Source organism: Natrix helvetica (assembly GCF_964273705.1).
Source record: "Natrix helvetica genome assembly, chromosome: 1".
In the NCBI taxonomy this organism is placed as follows: Eukaryota; Metazoa; Chordata; class Lepidosauria; order Squamata; family Natricidae; genus Natrix; species Natrix helvetica.
Window position 1 is genome coordinate 202,904,720 of NC_138548.1, and position 18,264 is coordinate 202,922,983.

General features: G+C 41.9%; 1 protein-coding gene and 1 gene segment (V, D, J or C); one reads left to right on the forward strand and one right to left on the reverse strand.

Annotated features, from left to right (window-relative positions):
• Positions 1–1,760: 1,760 nt before the first annotated feature.
• LOC309394920 (lysozyme C-like) lies at positions 1,761–7,090 on the forward strand (the record flags this gene model as incomplete). Its single annotated transcript, XM_081958632.1, has 3 exons — positions 1,761–1,902; positions 4,302–4,460; positions 7,008–7,090. 3 exons carry the CDS (start codon positions 1,761–1,763, stop codon positions 7,088–7,090), a joined length of 384 nt encoding a protein of 127 aa, XP_081814758.1.
• Positions 7,091–12,196: 5,106 nt separating this feature from the next.
• Positions 12,197–17,664, reverse strand: LOC309382665 (T-cell receptor beta chain V region 3H.25-like). The segment is given in 3 exons: positions 17,573–17,664; positions 14,653–15,011; positions 12,197–12,620 (listed from the first exon to the last, which is right to left on the reverse strand).
• Positions 17,665–18,264: the final 600 nt, after the last annotated feature.

Genomic DNA, 18,264 nt, shown 5'->3' on the forward strand with positions numbered 1-18,264 from the left:
AGCATTTTTGCAAAATATTTAGCAGCGCCCCAATTGCATCCTGCAGAATTTCACCTTCTCCCTTTGCAGCCTGCAGAGAGTAAGCAGCCTGGTTTATACCAAAGCCTGCAGCAGTGCATGGGCTTTGGATTAAATATACACCTGGACAATGGCTGCCATTCTAGAATGCCCCAGATGTTCTCAAGAGGAGAAGAGAGCTGGTATCCCAGGGCAGCTACAGCTTCTATGAGAAAGCAAAGGTGGCTGTGGTGGCCCTCCAGTTTCAGTGCCACCTATTGCCCTAAGAAGCCTTATTTTCTTACAGATGGTGAGCTTGGTGGGTTGTTTGGGGGTGACTGGATGAGACCCTCAAGTACCTGAGATGCAGCACGGGAGGAGGGTATCCTGTGCTGTCACATCATTGAAAGGAAAGAGGATAATAAAGGAGGGGGTGGGGGAGAATACATTCACCTGATATGCCTTAACAGTTCACAACAGAGGCTCTTAATGTCACTAGTTTTAAGGAACAACTTCACACCGATGGTGACCTACATCAAGCATGAACATCGTACTACAAATTCTGGACTCCGTTTCTCTCCTGGAGCATTTTACAGGTTGCTGGGGTGAAGGACTTCTCCAGCAACGCAGCTTCAACGGCTACAGAAATTGGAAATTATTTCACTTGACTTCCAACCTTTAAAAATAATTACATATTAAATAACTTCCTACATCTAAAATTCTTTTTTTAAAAAAATTGCTGTGCCTTCTGATCACTTGCCTTGTATTATTGTGGCTGGTGCTTCTAATTTTGAGGCAAATATCATTCTCCCAAAAGCCATTTCAGATGCTTTTTTTCCATAGCCTTTAAGAGAAGGGTGTCAAACTCAATTTCATTGAGGGCCACAACAAGGTTGTGTTTGACCTCGGTGGGCTGGGTGGACATGGCCAGGGTGGGTGTGGCCAGCCCAACATCATTTGTTTCAGGGGCACTTGTGGTGGTCCAGGTGGAGCTGGGGCATCCATTGTCTCCAGCAGAGGAAGGTGAGACCAGGGAGAGCTCTGTTTTTGGGCTCTGTTTTCGACTGTGATGGCTTCCTGCAGCCATCAGCCAGCGAAAATTGAGTTCCCAAGCTCTGTTTTTGCTGGCAGAGGCACTGCGGGTCAGTCCTTTGTTGTTTCCAGGGTGGCCCTGCGGGCCAGATCTAAGTACCCTGTGGGCTGGATCTGGCGGGTGGGCCTTGAGTTTGACACCCCTGCTTTAAGCCATTGTCACACTTTCTCTTAAAAGTTAGCTCTGAAGAAAAGACCAGCTAATCTAAATGTCCTTCTCTTTTGGGGCTAAAATGAACCAGTTGCTAAACAAGGAGCACTTGTACTTTACAGTAATGCATATGGGTTTATCTCTAGATATAATTTACATGAAGTTATTGAACATCAATCAACCTGGAACATAGCCATCTGAACAATAGTTGGGAAATTTCTTCAGGAAATGACATTGATCCAGAACTATTTATTAGTAAATAGCCAGGGAGTACTTCTACAGTTCTTTGGTTCATACTTGTGTGGCAAAACATTTTCATATTCTAATCTAGAGAGAGAAAATATTCTTTTTTTGGAAGTTAGAAAAGGTATTTTCAGTTCTGTTTGTTGCATTTGAAATGTTATTATTTCAATAACTCTGTAGACCCGTTTTTCTATCCCCAAGGAATGACCTTCCAAGACTGCAGAATTTGCTCTGATTTAAGGATCATCTGTCTCCCATCCTACATCCCAGGGCCAAGATGATGACCTTCTTCCTACAGACATTTCTTCTAGCTTGCTTTGTAGCTACTATACAGACCAAGATCTACGGTCGCTGTGAGTTGGCTCACATACTGAAGAAGAATGAGATGGATGGATATGAAGGTTACAGCCTAGCCAGTTGTGAGTGCCGTTCCTCACTGGATAACATATTGCTCAAGTACTGAAAGTTGGACTAACGACCTACACTAAATATTCCCAATGTAGCTTTTATTAAGCAGCATTCATTTCCTGTTTTTTTTTCCTCGATAAGCAGGTACTGCTTTATTTGCTCTGGAACTTGCTCCAGCTTGTTTCTTATTAGATCTCTTCCCACAAGTTCACATGATTAATGCCTCTGTTTTCCTGGATCTGAACAGCAGTACTTGAAGCTAATGGGTACCCATTTCTGGTTATGCTCATCAAATCTTTAAGAAGTTGCAAATTGGTGTAGCCAGTTCTGACTGCTGGCTAGTAGAGAATAGAATAATGGAATGGAATGGAATAGAATAGAATAGAATAGAATAGAATAGGAAGGGATCTTGGAGGTCTTCTAGTTCAAACCTCCCCCTGCTCAGGCAGGAAACCCTATACCATTTCAGATTTTTTTTTGTCCACTGTCTTCTTAAAAACCTCCAGAGTTGGAGCATTTACAACTTCTGGAGTCAAGTGGTTCCACTGATTAATTGTTCTAACTGTCATGAAATTGTTCTGTCAGGAAAACCTTAGAAGTTCACCAGTGCAAAAGGCCCTGGACTGAATAGGTATTGTTTACAAATTCCATTGTGTAGGCATCTAGCTCATTCAGTAAAATTAATCCCATAATTAATTTTTCAATGAAAGACTAATAAAAGGAAGCTCATATTTACACCAGACAGTTAAAATACAGAATTTGCCACTATAATATATGGTCTAATCATCAATTTATATTGTTTTAAAAAGGTTTCAGCAAGTTCAGCAAACTAAATTATCGGTGGCTGCTAATGTTAATGTAATGTTATAAAGTTCAGCTCCATTTTACTTCCAGAAGGAATGATATGATGTCTTTTTTGTGAGTTTCTTGGGGCATCTGGTTGACCACTGTGTAATATAGAACTTTGTGCTGAATGAACCTTTGGTGTGATCCAGAAGGGCTCTGATTATACTCTTATGGGAAAATCCTGGTGGATGATGCTCTACATTGCAAGCTAGGAAAATGATATAATCTTGGATATTCTAAATCAGTCACTACATTTCCTTCTAGTGCATGCCTTTTAATATTGCTTGACTCATTTGCTTGATTTCTATATGGACTGATGACTGATAACTATGATATGGAGAACCTAGAGATTTGGCAAAGTCTGAACAACACCAAAAGAAAGCTGATGTCGGGGAAGTCTGTGGAAGTCATTAATGTCTGTGGAAGACAAGAAACAATGTGTGGTCTTTCCTAAATAGTTTTACTGTTATTATTATTATTGGAAGTATTTGTTATCTTTAGATCTCATCTTCTGAGTTCTTAAAATAGTGCACATAGGGGAGAGAGTAACTCTCATGTTGTCTTCACAAACAACAACTGTGTGAGATGGATGAGACTGAGCAGTAATTGACCCAAGGTCACCTAACTTGAGTTGAGGCTCAACTTTGGGCTCCCTGGTCCCAGTCCAACACCTTAACATTTATACACACTGATTGTCACCGTTTTGCTGTATAATGTATCTATGAGTGACAGCTCAGTAGAATACCTGGTTCAGAACAATTGTTAAACTCTCTTCCCAATGTTCTTTATGTTTAAAGAACTTATCCTTAGTGGGGCTCCTCCAACTAATTTGAGCACTTTCCTTACCTACAGCTGCACTCACATTTGAAGAAATCAAAGGGAACTGGATTGGAACTCTAGATGTAACATGTAAGATGTAACAAGTTTGAAAGGAAAGGGAATTGTTTCTCAGTAAATGATAAGCTCTGCAAAATTGGACAGACTTTCTACCAGTCCTTAACAATTCTGCTTTTTAAACCCCAAAGCATTTCCCCTTTTGTAAACCAGTTTGATGCCCATTTTGCCATTTCCATAGATCATTAGCAAGATATTAATTCCAATTACCTATTCATGGAGAGGTTGTTGTTGCTTGCCATATAATCCTTTGATATTACTCCTCACTGCTCTTTTAAATATATATACTGCACATGCACATACAGACTTTCAAAGAAGGGAAAAGCTTCTTGTCTCAAAATGTCTAGTAAGAAGATTAGAAACAAATTTAAAGTCAACGTTTAAAGGAGGATGTTCTTAAAATTTCCACAAGGGCACCTTGGCATGACCATGCAAGATAGGGATAATGGAGATTAAAGTCCCATGAATATAGAGGACCACAAGTCACAGAAGTCAGAGTAGAATATTGGAATGAGAATAGTTAAACAGTCACCAGACATATGTTTCATATCTAGGCCTCTAGGCTGGATCTTGCCTCTTGGGAATATTTTGGAATATTGAGAAAGTCAGAAAGAGTGGAAGGCTGTGAAATGAACTCCTGAGGAAACTCACTGATTTCTCTCCTTTGTAGGGATCTGCATGGCATTTTATGAAACTGGCTTTGACACCAAGACCATTGACCGGCACAAAGGTGGCACCAAAGACTATGGCATCTTCCATATCAACAGTGGTTCATGGTGTAAAGAAAACAATGCCTTATCACAGGGCAATTGTGACATAGCTTGCTCAGGTCAGTTTCCATCCCTCCCCACCAGTAATGGTATCCTATTTTCTTCACTACTGGTTTGGTAGCAGGAGCGCACCTGCATGCATGCACAGGAAGTCCTTGATGATGTCTGGATGGGTGGGCGGGGGCTCACCCGAACCGGTGTGAACCCGCAGCATACCGCTTCTGCTCCCTAGGATTTGGATTTGTGCCCTAGGACTAGAAAACATAAAATATGGTAACCCCATCCCCCCCCCCCCCAAATGAAGATGGGGTGGACTTTTTAGCAATGTTCTAGAAAGTGAATAATCTTGATAATTGAATAGGATGCTAATGAGTAAATGGCAACTTTTCTAATTTTCACATCAAAATAAGAATAGTAAACATCTTAATATATTGACATAACTCAAGTTACTAAGCCATTATTAAGAGCCGTGGTGGTGCAGTGGATAGAATGCAGTACGGCAGGCTACTTCTGTTGCCTGCCAGCTGCCTGCAATTTGGCAGTTCAGATCTCACCAGGCTGAAGGTTGACTCAGCCTTCCATCCTTCTTAAGTGGGTAAAATGAGGACCCAGATTGTTGGGGACAACAGGCTGACAAATCACTTAGAGAGGGCTGTAAAGCATTGTGAAGCAGTATATATATCTAAGTGTTGTTGCTAATATGTATATTATGAATGCATTTTTATATTGCAATGTTGGAAACCATTAGAGCCAATGATAATGAGTCTGTGCAAAATTGAAGTTTAGATTTAGATTTAGATTCAAAATGACAATAAGGAGATCTGAAGCCTTGGCAAAAAGAATTCTACCAAGTTTGGTTGTTTACTTCCCCTCTTCCCAAGATCCTGGTTCATGAGAAATCTTTTTTTTTCTTCCCTAATATAGCAAGCGGGCAAACTATTGTTTGCAAGTTCCTTTTCTTAATTTTTCTGTACATCACGATATGTAATGGTAATTCCTCTGACACTCCCCACCCCCATCAAAACAATTGTACCACTCAAGAAGTATTGAAACTTCACCACCTGCTGGTGTGTGTGTGTGTGTGTGAAATATTTAATTGAGAAAAAGATAACTAAATGCTCTCTGGGGTTGGTTTGTTTTTAGATCATCATTCTCTTCAGCCTATTTTAGCATGTTTAATGGGAAAGGACTATGGGAACTCTCTAGTCTGTATCAGTTGGCCTTCGCCTGCTTTGTATTTGGTAGCCCTGTCAGGCATACGAATCACTTCAGAGATGATGTTGTAATGTGTTTAGGAAAGATAACCATAAATAATATCTAGGTTCCTTCTTTGCCCTGTGCAAACTGAGTTACAGATTCAGAGTAATTGGGTTGACTAACTGCGGTCTCTAACTTCAGTCTGCAGGTGACTTCTCCTCATTTCAAACAAGTGTTCCTTTAACATAGTACATAAAATTGTTTAAATGTCTTGGCTGGATTTAAACAGCCCAGTTTTGATGTTGCAAAAGTAGTTAAGTTTGGAATTAGTACAGTGGCTTTCTAAATATGGAGAATTGCCATATTTTTTGACGCACCAAGATTTTGAAGAGGCAAATTAAAGAAAAAGTTTTTGCACTCTGCAGACCACCCTGTTCATGAAAATGCCCCCCCCCCATTTTAAAGAAAGAGCATGAATAGCCTTTAGGAGGCTTGTAGAGGCTCCTGGGGGGGGGTGCCCCCCAAAATGAGCAAAAAGTGTTTTTTTGTTAAAAAAAAAAGGCATGCATAGCCTTTAGGAGGCTTATAGAGTGCTCCTAGGGGGTGGGGTGGGGGGCAAAATTGAGCTTAAAACAGCCTGTTTTTCACTCATTTTTGCCCTTACCAGCCCCCAGGAGCACTCTGCAAGGCTCCTAAAGGCTATTAATGGCCATTTTGGTGAAGGGGGCGGGGTTTCAGGAGGCAAAAAAAATGCTGTATTCAGTGTATAAGACGCACCCAGATTTTCAGCCTCTTTTTTGAGGGGAAAAAGGTGTATGCCCTTTTCCTTTGGCAGATCCCTTACAGAGGCATTCTGACTTCTGAAGGTCTATAGCTCAACTTTACTGCATGATGATCTGTGCATGTATACAGATTGCCTCAGTGGGCGTGAAAACCTGAACCTAACATTTCCAGTTTCACAGACCTGCTCAGGAGTTGTAGAAACATGTACAGATGGCTAGGTTCATCCCTATGGAGAAAAGCATAAATTAAAATTTGGGGACTAAGAGGAAGCAGTCCTGTTTAATTGGACTTATAATTATGTCCAGGGGTGGGTTCCTACCAGTGTTGGTACTGGTTCGCTTCATGCGCGCTTTGTGTGGGCCAGTGAAACAGTTGCGAAGCGTTTTAATTTTGACCACGTGATCATGCTGCAACGGTCATAAGGGTGAAAAACGGTCATAAGTCACTTTTTTCAGTGCCATTGTAGCCTTGAATAGTCACTAAATGAACTGCTGCAAGTTGAGAACTACCTGCATTCTTTCCTCTGCCTCAAAGAGCTTCTTCCAGCTTTGTGTCTGCTGCCTTGGTTGACCCATTTCTATCATCTTCCTCTGTTGCTTGTCCTCTCTCTCTCATTCCTTCTTAAGATTTGCTGAATCCTGATCTTGAAGATGACATCGCCTGTGCCAAAAAGATTGTGAAAAGCTCTACTGGCATGGCTGCCTGGTAAGAGAACAAATAGCTGCTTCTGTCTAATAAGTAGACCCCTCCCTATGATTTTTGTAGACTGGGACAATCTCACTTAGCTCACAGACGGGAAATCTGGTGCTGCCTGAATGCTTAATTCAGGGGTGTCCAAACTTGGGAACTTTAAGACTTGTGGACTTCAACTCCCAGAATTCCCCAGCCAGCCATGCTGGCTGGGGAATTCTGGGAGTTGAAGTCCACAAGTCTTAAAGTTCCCAAGTTTGGACACCCCTGGCTTAATTAGATCAGTTTTTTTAAAAAAGAAAAAAACCTGGGTTAATGGATGGGGTTCTGTTTCAGGCAATTCTCGAATAAACTCTGTTCTAGAGTTGTGGGTTGCACCCCAAACACTGAACAACATCTGGCTGTCTATCTCAACCTCATTATCTACATGTGATTTAGCCCACTATGTCCTCTGGAACTGTGTTTTCACATGGAATTGCTAGTTTCTGCCCTGACCTTCCCTTGTCCTTTATGGCTAATATTAAACGGGTACAGGGGTAAGTGGGTACTCAACTGGTTTGAAACTGATTTGAATTCGGTACTCGATGCATTTTGATGTGAAAACTTTGTCCTGGTACTCATCGTTTGTTTGATACTCAGCGCACAAACTAGAACTTGTTGGTGTCGGCTGACTTGTGACTCTCTACATCCGTGATGGTGAACCTATGGCACACGTGCCACAGGTGGCACACAGAGCCATTTCTTAGGGCACATGAGGTGTTGCCTTGTCAGCTCCAGCGCGCATGCATGTGCTGGCCAGCTGACTTCGGCCTTCATTTTCAGCCTTTTTCGCCCTCTGGAGGCTTCCGGGTTCCCCTTAGGGCCATCTTTCTCCCTCCGGAGGCTTCAGGAGGCTTTCCTGAAGCCTCTGGAGGGCAAAAAACGGGCCTACGGGCAACCCAGAAGTCGGAAAACAGGCTGTTTCCGGCCTCTGGAGGGCTTGTGTGTGTGTGGGAGGCCATTTTTGCCCTCTCCAGGTTCCTAGAAAGCCTCTGGAGCCTGGGGAGGGCGAAAAATGGGTCCATCGTGCCATTGCGTGCCAAAATCGAAGGGAAGGGTGGGAGGGCCGTGTGCACATGCACGGGGGGAGGGCACGCAAGCCCCCCCTGCTCCCCCCGCTTTTGGCAAGCGATGGCAAAAAGGTTAGCCATTACTGCTCTACGTTATTCCCTAAAGGGAAAAACTGTTTGGTAGTCATCCTTTTTGGTACTCACTGTGCCTCCTGAAACCAATGAACGATGAATACTGAGGTTTCACTGGCCTTTTGTATCTGAAGTTGTTGTTGCCAAAATGACGAAAAAACCCTCCCATATAATAGAGAAATGTAATAGAGAGAGTTGGGGTGCATGTCCATTGCGAGTTGTTTTAAAGGAAGGAAAAATCTGCAGGTACAGATTGTCCAACAATTCCCTCTCCCAACTCTTTTAAATAACTTGAGCTTTTTGTGAAATACAGGTGAACTTTGTAATTTGTGTGGGTTCTTAATCTCAACCCTAACTTTTAACAATTGCAGATAATAAAATTATGGCTAAGAAAACCTTGAAAAAAAATGTACTTTATGCATATGCAAATGCATGTTTGCAATTTTTCATATTCATAACATTAAAAACCCCATTCCAAATGTCCTCTTCAAAGAGAACCACGTGAGGCAAACTATAAATGCATGAAACTCTTTACTATGAATTGCAAAATCTAATCTATTTTCTCATTGCCGATATGTGAAACTACAACTAACAGAATGAGAAAAATGAGGGCTATTTATGCTCAAGACGTAGAAATCCCGCCTCTTTTGTGCCTGTTTCCTCATGTGTTCAAATAATTCATATTTTACTGTTAGGTAAGTAATTCTGCTGTAATCTATCTGGATTTTCAGCAAAAAGAAGAGCTGATTTCCCATATCTGGGTCTGCATGCAGAATCTACTTCAGAGGGATTCTAAAGAAACAAATATTAGAGTTCCTAATATTATTTTTTGTGTCTTTCACAGCAAAATAGATTTAAAAACCCAGTTTTTAGTTGCTGGGAGAGGCAATTATAGTAAGGCTGACAGAGATATGAGGGCCTAAGTGAGAAGGAAAAAAAGTTAAGAAAGCACAGTTATAATGTCCAAATAGCATGCTGTGTTTAATCTACACCACTTTATGACTTAACATGCTGGCCTAATTTACACAACTCACTAAAATTGTGGTGGATCCCTGCAATATGCTGAACCACAACAGCAACTGCATTTTAGTTTAGTCTACAGAATTGTATGAACCCAGCCAGCAAATTCCAAAGATGCAAATAAGTAATTTTATAGACTCTAGTAATAGAACTGTGATCGTTTTATTTTAAAATAAAATGAAAACAATAATATCTGGTCTTTTTAGGGACCTTCCCTGAAAAATTAGAACGTGCATAAATATGCCTTACTATCAACTACTGTACACTAGTCAACGTATCCATACGCATGATTATCTTATGCACAAGACTTTCAGAGAAGTGAAATCAAATAAGGATGCAGAAACCTATCAGAATAAAATATCAGATTAAATATTTTAAAACCCAGCCGACCCAATAAGATTGCAACTGAAGCAGGGGTGGGTTCCTGCCAGTTCTAACCTCTTCTATAGAAGAGGTTCCAAAAATCTACCGTGTCGTTTAGAACTGGTTCCAGCTCCCTCCCCCCCCCGCCCATCCGCACATCATCAAGATGAAGAGCCAGAGGAGGAATTCTGGGAGTTGAAGTCCACAAGTCGTAAAGCTGTCAAGTTTGAACATCCCTGGGGTTTTTTTCTAAAGGGTTAGGGGTGCAAGGGTCTTGTAACTTGACAGCTTTAAGACTTGCACACTTCAATGCCAGAGTTCCTGAGCCAACATGACTGGAGGAGGAATTCTGGGAGTTGAAGTCCACAAGTCTTAAGGCTGTCAAGTTTGAACACCCCTGAGGTTTTTTTCTCTAAAGGGTTAGGGGTGCAAGGGTCCTGTAACTTGACAGATTTAAGACTTGCGTGCTTCAAATGCCAGAGTTTCTGAGCCAACATTTTGGTTGCTAAGCCAGAGCGTTGTTAAGTGAGTTTCACCACATTTTACAAGTTGGCCACTCCCACCAGGACACATGGCTGGCAAGCCACTCCCACCCGGTCACATGGCTGGCAAGCCACTCCCACCCGGTCACATGGCCAGCAAGCCACTCCCACCCAGTCACATGGCCGGCAAGCCACTCCCACAAAGCAGGCCACATTTACAGAAGAGGTTCTAAAAATTTTTGAAACCCACTACTGAACTGAAGCCACTAACAGGATTCAAAAGCCCACCTAATAAAAAAAAATTCATCATCCTGCAGAAGGCCAGTAGTAAAAAAAAAAAAGGGTGGGGGGAAGGAGAGGGATGAACCTACAACTGGGAGAAAAGCATTGGCATTTTTTAATGTTGATATTGTGTGAAAATAGTACATGTGCATATGTGGTTTATTCCCTGATTCATTTTCTCTTAATACAGGCACCAGTGGAAAAAGCACTGTGAAAACCAAGATATGAGCAAGTGGGTAAAGGGGTGTAAGGTTTGAAAATGGAGCTTGTTGAAGTCTGTTTCACCCCTCATGTATCAAATAACATTTTTTTTACAAAAAAATACCTCACCTTCTTTGTTCTTCATTGGTTCATTCCCTTTCCACTTACTGACGGAAAATACATTATTTTCTTTTGTCATTTTGCTAACTGCACCAAAGTTTGGGGCAGCAGAGATTCTACAGTGAAGCTCCTTCTGTGTGGGACGCACTGTGACGGAGAGATGTCTAACGAAGTGCTCTCTGCAACATCATTGATATTTACGATGTTAAGGATGAAGTTCATACTTTGTAACTGCAGGAGATGTAGGAAGATGCAGAAGAAAGCCACAATCTGATTTACTCATGGCACTGTAAATGGAGGCCACAGTTGCTACCACAGTTGCTTTGTTGTATTGCAATTTCCTGTTCCAGTGTTTTGACATTAACATATGCAAGGCCAGTGCGAAGAATGCCAGATACATGCGTGCGTACACACACACACACACACACACACACACACACACACACACACACCAGAGGTGGTACTCAGCAGGTTCTGCCCAGTTCTGGAGAACCGTTAGCGGGAATTTTGAGTAGTTTGGAGAACCGGTAAATACCACCTCTGACTGGCCCCACCCCCATCTATTCTCTGCCTCCCGAGTCCCAGCTGATCTGGAGGGAATGGGGATTTTGCACACCCACCAAGCCATGCTCGCCAAGCCATGCCACGCCCACCAAGCGACACCCCATAGAATCGGTAGTGAAAAAATTTGAATCGCACCACTGATATACACATATATTACTCGTATGGAAGAGCAACATGGCAGGCAAAAATTGTGAGTGGGTTGAGAGCAAAATTTGGAAAGGGGATGACAAGGGAAAAACATGGATAATCAAAAAAGTTGTGGAAAGACTTTCAGAGAAGTGAGTCTCCTGCTCTCATCACACTTAACCGAATGAGAGACAATGCTGCTGAAAATGCAGAGAACGCAACACGGACGTTTTTGTGCAACAGGCTTATTAAGTTATTCCTTCATTTCCATAAAGGGGGCGAGGAGGGGCAACAGAAAAAAATTGGGCATTTTGAAATTTTTATTCAAATCATGAGACTTAACAACTTGCATTCAACATAAGGATGCATGTACGTAACGTTTAAGGTGGGATGTTCAGTTAGTAGTAATCTTGGCTAGTGGGGATGGGGCTTAGCAAAGAATGTAAGTTCAGCTCAATGGATTAATTTATGATGAAACAGCTTGGGCCAACTCATCACATGTTAAAATGCGATCCCTGTCTAAGCACAATGGCTTCATTTCATTTCATTTCATTTATTCGATTTATAAACCGCCCCCTCTCCCCAAGGGGCTTCATCAGAGATCAGTCTTTCCACATGGAAGCTCTATGAATTCAAGGTATCCCTGAACTCAAGGGGAAGCAACTACTGACCAAGCCCCATTCAAATCACAAGAGACTTCCATGCACTTCCTTCCACGCTCACCCTAAATAAATAAATAAATAACCAGAAACCAATAAGGAATGAATATATTTTTACTGAGGGGTGAAGCCAAAGCTTGCATCAGGGCACACTTTGCAGAGAGCTAAAGGGGAAACAGAAGTGGCAGCAAGGGAAGAAGGGAGGCGTTGATGTGAAACCATTCACTTCTCCATGCACCATTCCAGGCTGCGTTCAATCTTGGCCCCAGAAGATTCATGACTCACAGAGCACCGAATAGGGGCGACAGAGTTAAAGAAATTGCGTGATACATTCAGGATGCTGGAGGTAGTGTAAGTGCCATCCTCATTCAAGGTCACTTGTCCAGAGGTCACTCCCTCAGTTATATCCTTCCCAGCTGCACTCCACTTGATCTCTAGTAAGCCTGGGTAGAAGTCTTCAACTGTGCATAAGGCATGGACATCGGAAGATCCTGGTTTCTGGGAAACGTCAGACAATATGATGACCGATGATGGCACTTTTGCTGATTGTCCTGGGGGGAAACAAGAATAATTGAGTCTTGTCATTCTCCCAAACTGCCATACAATTGTCCTTTTGGAACCATACAACCGTACAATTGTTCTTTCTACCATTTAGAGTCAACACTTACTTTTGGAGATCTGATACAGATACAGGTTAACAGATACAGATTAACAGAGTTGGAAAGGATCTTGTAGATCATCTGCTCTAAAAGTCTGCTGGATTGGCTGATAAGTTGCCACAGTACTCATTCAACACTGAGATCGGTAAAGGTGTGACTTGTGCGGTGTGAAGTGTGGCATTTAGAGACAGAAACTGATCTTTAGATGCTGCCCGATGAATCTGAGCTTTTTCATTCACCCTACGGATGATTTTTTGCTATTTATTAGCTATCTTTTCACAACTTACTTCTGAATCACAGGGAGGTTAACATATTGTGAGAATTTTTTTTAAAAAGGATGTTTACCTCCAAAAAAATCCAGTCAGTTGTAAGGTGGGAACATCAAAACGTATCAATTAAACTCTTTGCCACTCTGGTCTTCCATTAAAAAGAAAATCTAAAAACTACTCTTTCTATTACAGAACTCACTGCTAAGGTTTAGTGACACAGAATAGGCATTTCAGACACAAGACAGTTGAAATGGTCAAGCTAAGCCTACAGGTAGTCCTCAACTTACAACAGTTCATTTAGTGACCAAAGTTACAAGGGCACTGAAAAAAGCGACATGACCATTTATCACACTTAATGACCGTTGTAGCCTCCCCATGGTCACGTGATCAAAATTCAGATGCTTGGCAACCGACTCATTTTTATGACGGGTGCAGTGTCCCAGGGGTCACACGATCCCCTTCGGTGACCTTCTCACAAACAAAGTCAATGGGGAGAACAGATTCACTTAACAACCGTTTGAGTAATTTAACAACTGCAGTGATTCACTTAATAAGCGTGGCAAAAAAGGTCGTAAAATGGGGCAAACTCACTTAACAAATATTTCACTTAGCAACAGAAATTTTGGGGTCAATTATGGTCAGAAGTCGAAGACTACCTGTATTGCTCTCTTCCTGGCTAATTGGAACCAGACTAGTGGTATCATGTTATCTTGCCGATATCCGTTTGGTGCAAGGGCTTGTGGGATATCAGTTCCTGGAGAACTTGTATGGACATTTTGTTCTAATTCTACCAGATCTGGCTGCAAAAATCCACATGACTATTCGATAGTAGTAAAGATTTTGGCCATTCAGGTCTAATTGCTCTGCTCTGTCCTCCATGTTTCCCCACTGAATTAATAGAACAGAATTAAGTCCTGTCAGAATCACTGGCAAGGAGATTTGACTCGGTTAATAGCTGCCTGGAGGATATACGCATTGTGGGAACAAAACCACAATGCAAATGCAGCCCAATCACCACTAAAGTATAACAAGCAATAGCAACATTAACTTTGCTGCCATCTAGTGGCCCCTTCTAAATAGAGCTTTTCATAGGCTGGCAGCTTTCAGTTCTTTGGTTCAGCTGCGTGTAGAGTTCTCAGGAGGCTTAGCCAACGGCTGCTGTTCTCACAATAAGAGCAAACCCCATTTGTTACTCATTAAAGCAGTGACCCACAACCTTTTGGGCACCAGGGACCCGTTCTGCGGAGAGAGGTTTTTCCGCGAACCGGAGGGGGTGTGATTTCATGTGCTGCTTGCATCCCTTGGATGGGGCTCTGCTTATTTGCGCAGACCGGTTTCTGGCATGCCACGGACTGGCGCCAGTGCATGGACCGGGAGTTGGGACCCCTGCACTAAAGCCTCAGGGCAGCCCAGATTCTCATAACATTTAAAATGCTAGAGACTGTCCTCATCTTTGGCAGAAGCAACGTATTCAATTTTTTTGGCTTCAGGATTGAGACTGCTTCAGAGTGTACAGCTCAAGGGAGCATCTCATCACTGTTTTCCTGTTCAGATATTCTAGCAGCATTTATTCCCTCCCGCCCTCCCTTGTAAAGACACAGAGAAAGAAAGTGACTTGACTTTACTCCCATCTGTTATGCAGTACTCCTGCTCACCTCCTGTGATGATGAGCTGTGTTCCACTCCCGGAGACCGCTGTCTGGAAATTATATCCCTCTGCTAAACAGATATAGGTGGCACTTTCATCTGTTTGCACCTTCTGGATCTGCAAGATGTAGGCATTGGTGTTGGCATCCCGGATGGGCACAAAACGTGCATCAAATGAAGAGGATCGGTGTATCTGTCCATTGTTGCTATGCTTCAGGATGAAGGCTGGGCTTTTGCTTGGCTTTTGCTGGAACCAGAAGACATGGTAGTCCTGGATCTTGCCACTTTGCAGAGGGCACTGCAGGACAGCAGTAGAGCCCTCGGCATATAAGGCCTGAGGTGGCTGGATAGGCACAGGTTGCAAGCATCTACCTGAAGAAGGAAGAAGAGGAGCAGAGATATGTCCTGTAACTAGAGCAGCAAGTTGGAAACACCTTGATTCATTTTTCTTTTGAAAGCATCTGCTCATGTCCTGCATGCTGAGATCTCTATGGAGAACTTCCCTTTCCAGAGAAGGAAAATTGGTTGGGCCCATTGAACAAAGCATTTTTATTTGGTTTTGCAACACACTTAATTAAATTAGTTCAAGATATAGCAACTCTAATTTGCAGAATAGCCCAAACTTGGTTTGTTTTAGCTTTGGCTATTTAGTTGTCCAAATCTTGACCAATGGATTAGCTCAGGGTTCACTATACTCTGCAATACAATACAATACAATAGCAAAGTTGGAAGGGACCTTGGAGGTCTTCTAGTCCAACCCCCTGCCTAGGTAGGAAACCCTATACCGTTTCAGACAGATGGCTATCCAACATCTTCTTAAAGACTTCCAGTGTTGGGGCATTCACAACTTTTGGAGGCAAGCTGTTTCACTGATTAATTGTTCTAACTGTCAGGAAATTTCTCCTCAGTTCTAAGTTGCTTCTCTCCTTGATTAGGAGATATCACTTGATACCACTGACATCCTCTCCTTCTCCCTGAAACAGGGAATTCATAGCCATATTGGGTAGTGGTGATGCAGTGGTTAGGATGCAGTATTGCAGGCTAACTCTGTATTCCCACTGCCAGCAGTTCAATCCTGATGGGGTTCAAGATTGACTTCCATCCTTCCAAGGTCAGTAAAATGAGGACCTGGATTGTTGGGGACAATATGCTGACTCTGTAAACTACTTAGAGAGGGCTGGAAAGCAGTGTGAAACGGTATATAATCTAAGTGCTATTGCTATTGCTAAGTGATATGTTAAGTATATTCTGTTTCTGTAGCTTTTCTATCATGGCCCCAAAGCTCTTGATTTCCCCCCTCAGAAGCCTATCTGTCTGCCAAAGTGAACAAAGCTCATGTTTTTGAAAGGGACTTTCAAGATTCACAAGTGTGATTTCATAGATATTCTGTTTTAAATAGTATTACATAGCCTTTTAATTAGTAGTAATGTGAGGCTGTGCCTTTGAGGGAATAAAAAAAGAACAATCTTTTTTGCTACTTTGCAAGCTATGTTAAGATAACCAAAAGAAAGAGAAACTCATGGCAATAATATTGTTAAAACAGCCTTCCATTGTAAACCTGCAGGGGAATGTTGTTTAGAACATTATGTAGCATCTTGATTTTCAACAATGACAGCCATCCTCTCAGCTGTTCCCAGAAGCACAGGACAGTTGGTTGACTTGCATACTAAACTTAAGTGTGCCTAGTTAGACAGAGGTTTTGGTGAGAATTTGTCCCAAGCATAGTTATGTATGGATATCCCAGAGATGATAACAAAAAACCATTCTGTGAGTGTATCATAAATGGTAACATCATATGTTTGTCAGCTTTTATCCAATCGCATTAATAAATTTAAACAGATCATAGCTTCAATACCCCACAGCCCCACTTCATTATTTGTGTATTCAATGTACGGTCTGATAACAGAACTAAAAAATATACCTGCTAGAAAAATTTCCATACTGCTAGTTCAGTATTGGTTAAAGAATGGCCAGAGCCTTGCTTGGTGGAAAAATTTAGCTAATCTTGGTTGAACAAAAACACTCTAATTATAGGAACTAATTAGCAGTTAGATGGGAGACAAGGGGAAAATTCAGAGCTGTAAGCGAGACTCCAAGAAGTCAAGCACAACTTGAAAGAGGTTTTAATGATTGGAAAGATAGGAGCAGGGTAGTATAGTGTTTTCTGTTCTAGTTTAGTTTATTAAAAAAAAATCACAGTGAGAAGGAAAACAACCCACAGCGCATCTCAAAACTGGCATGGTATCATGGTACCAATGTAACAATAATTGTTTCTATCTACTTGTTATTGAGATTCCTGCTTATTCCATGCTCCGGGAAAAAAATAAAGATGCCTGCCAGCCTATCCACAAATAAAGGTTCCCCTCACACATATGTGCTAGTCGTTCCTGACTCTAGGGGGCAGTGCTCATCTCCGTTTCAAAGCCGAAGAGCCAGTGCTGTCTGAAGGTGTCTCCGTGTTCATGTAGCCGGCATGGCTAAACTCCGAAGGTGCACGGAACGCTGTTACCTTCCCACCAGAGGTGGTTCCTATTTTTTCTAGTTGCATTTTTACCTGCTTTTGAACTGCTAGGTTGACAGAAGCTGGGACAAGTAATGGGAGCTCACTCCGTTATGCAGTGCTAGGGATGCGAACCACCGAATGTCCGACCTTTCTGATCGACAAGCTCAGCGTCTTAGCCACTGAGCCACTGGCCTATCCATAAATAGAAAGACATACTTACTTTACCCTTCAGTTTCCCAGATGTGCATCACTATTTATATGCAGTCATTATCTCTGCTGTATTCATTAATTGTATTGCATTCCCATGAAAGACGAGAGAGGTCTAGATTTTCCCAGCCCCTCATTCTTACTCTTTGTCCTAGCACAAGCTCTACATTTCTCCTTTCTCACTGCAAGTACTTGGTTCCCTTTAGTTGACATATGTACTCACCCTGGATGAAGAGAGCCAGTGAGAGACACAGCAAGATCTTAGAGCTCATCTTTCTCTGCTCAGGGTGGGGCTCTGGAGCAAAGCCGATTTTCAGATCTTCACCGTAGAGAACATGTATCCCACATGGTATTTTATGGTCTCAAACTCATTTGCAAGCATTTGCTTACAAAACCGGCTTCTTTCCTGACTTTTGGGCAATATAGCTTAGTGATGAGCTCAAGGCAATAGAGCATAAAGCTGAATATAACTGTATACGGGGGGATTTCCATGGGGGATTTCTTCAACATTTGAATGTGTGCATGTTATATATAATTTATTTATTTCCAGGCAGAAAAGAGCAAACATTCACAAATAAGTCCTTTATCTAAAGCAGATTTCCAGAATACAAGAACAACAAAAAAAGGTTGCTGCCTAATTGTTAGATCCTTAATGATAAAAAAAAGTCTTAGAAATTTTGTTAGAGTAGTATTCCACCTAGTTAATTATTCTCCATCCATTCTTCAATCTTCTGAGGATGACTTAGCTGGTCTCTACTGGAAATGTTGAACTAGCTTTCCCACCTTTTAACATTCCTTTAAAGTGTTCTTTAGCATTTATCTTGTTATGCAGGAGTCTTTATAACTACAGAGAATAATTATTTTCCCAGTATGGTTTCCATCCTAAATATCGAATGTTCTGATCATTTTCT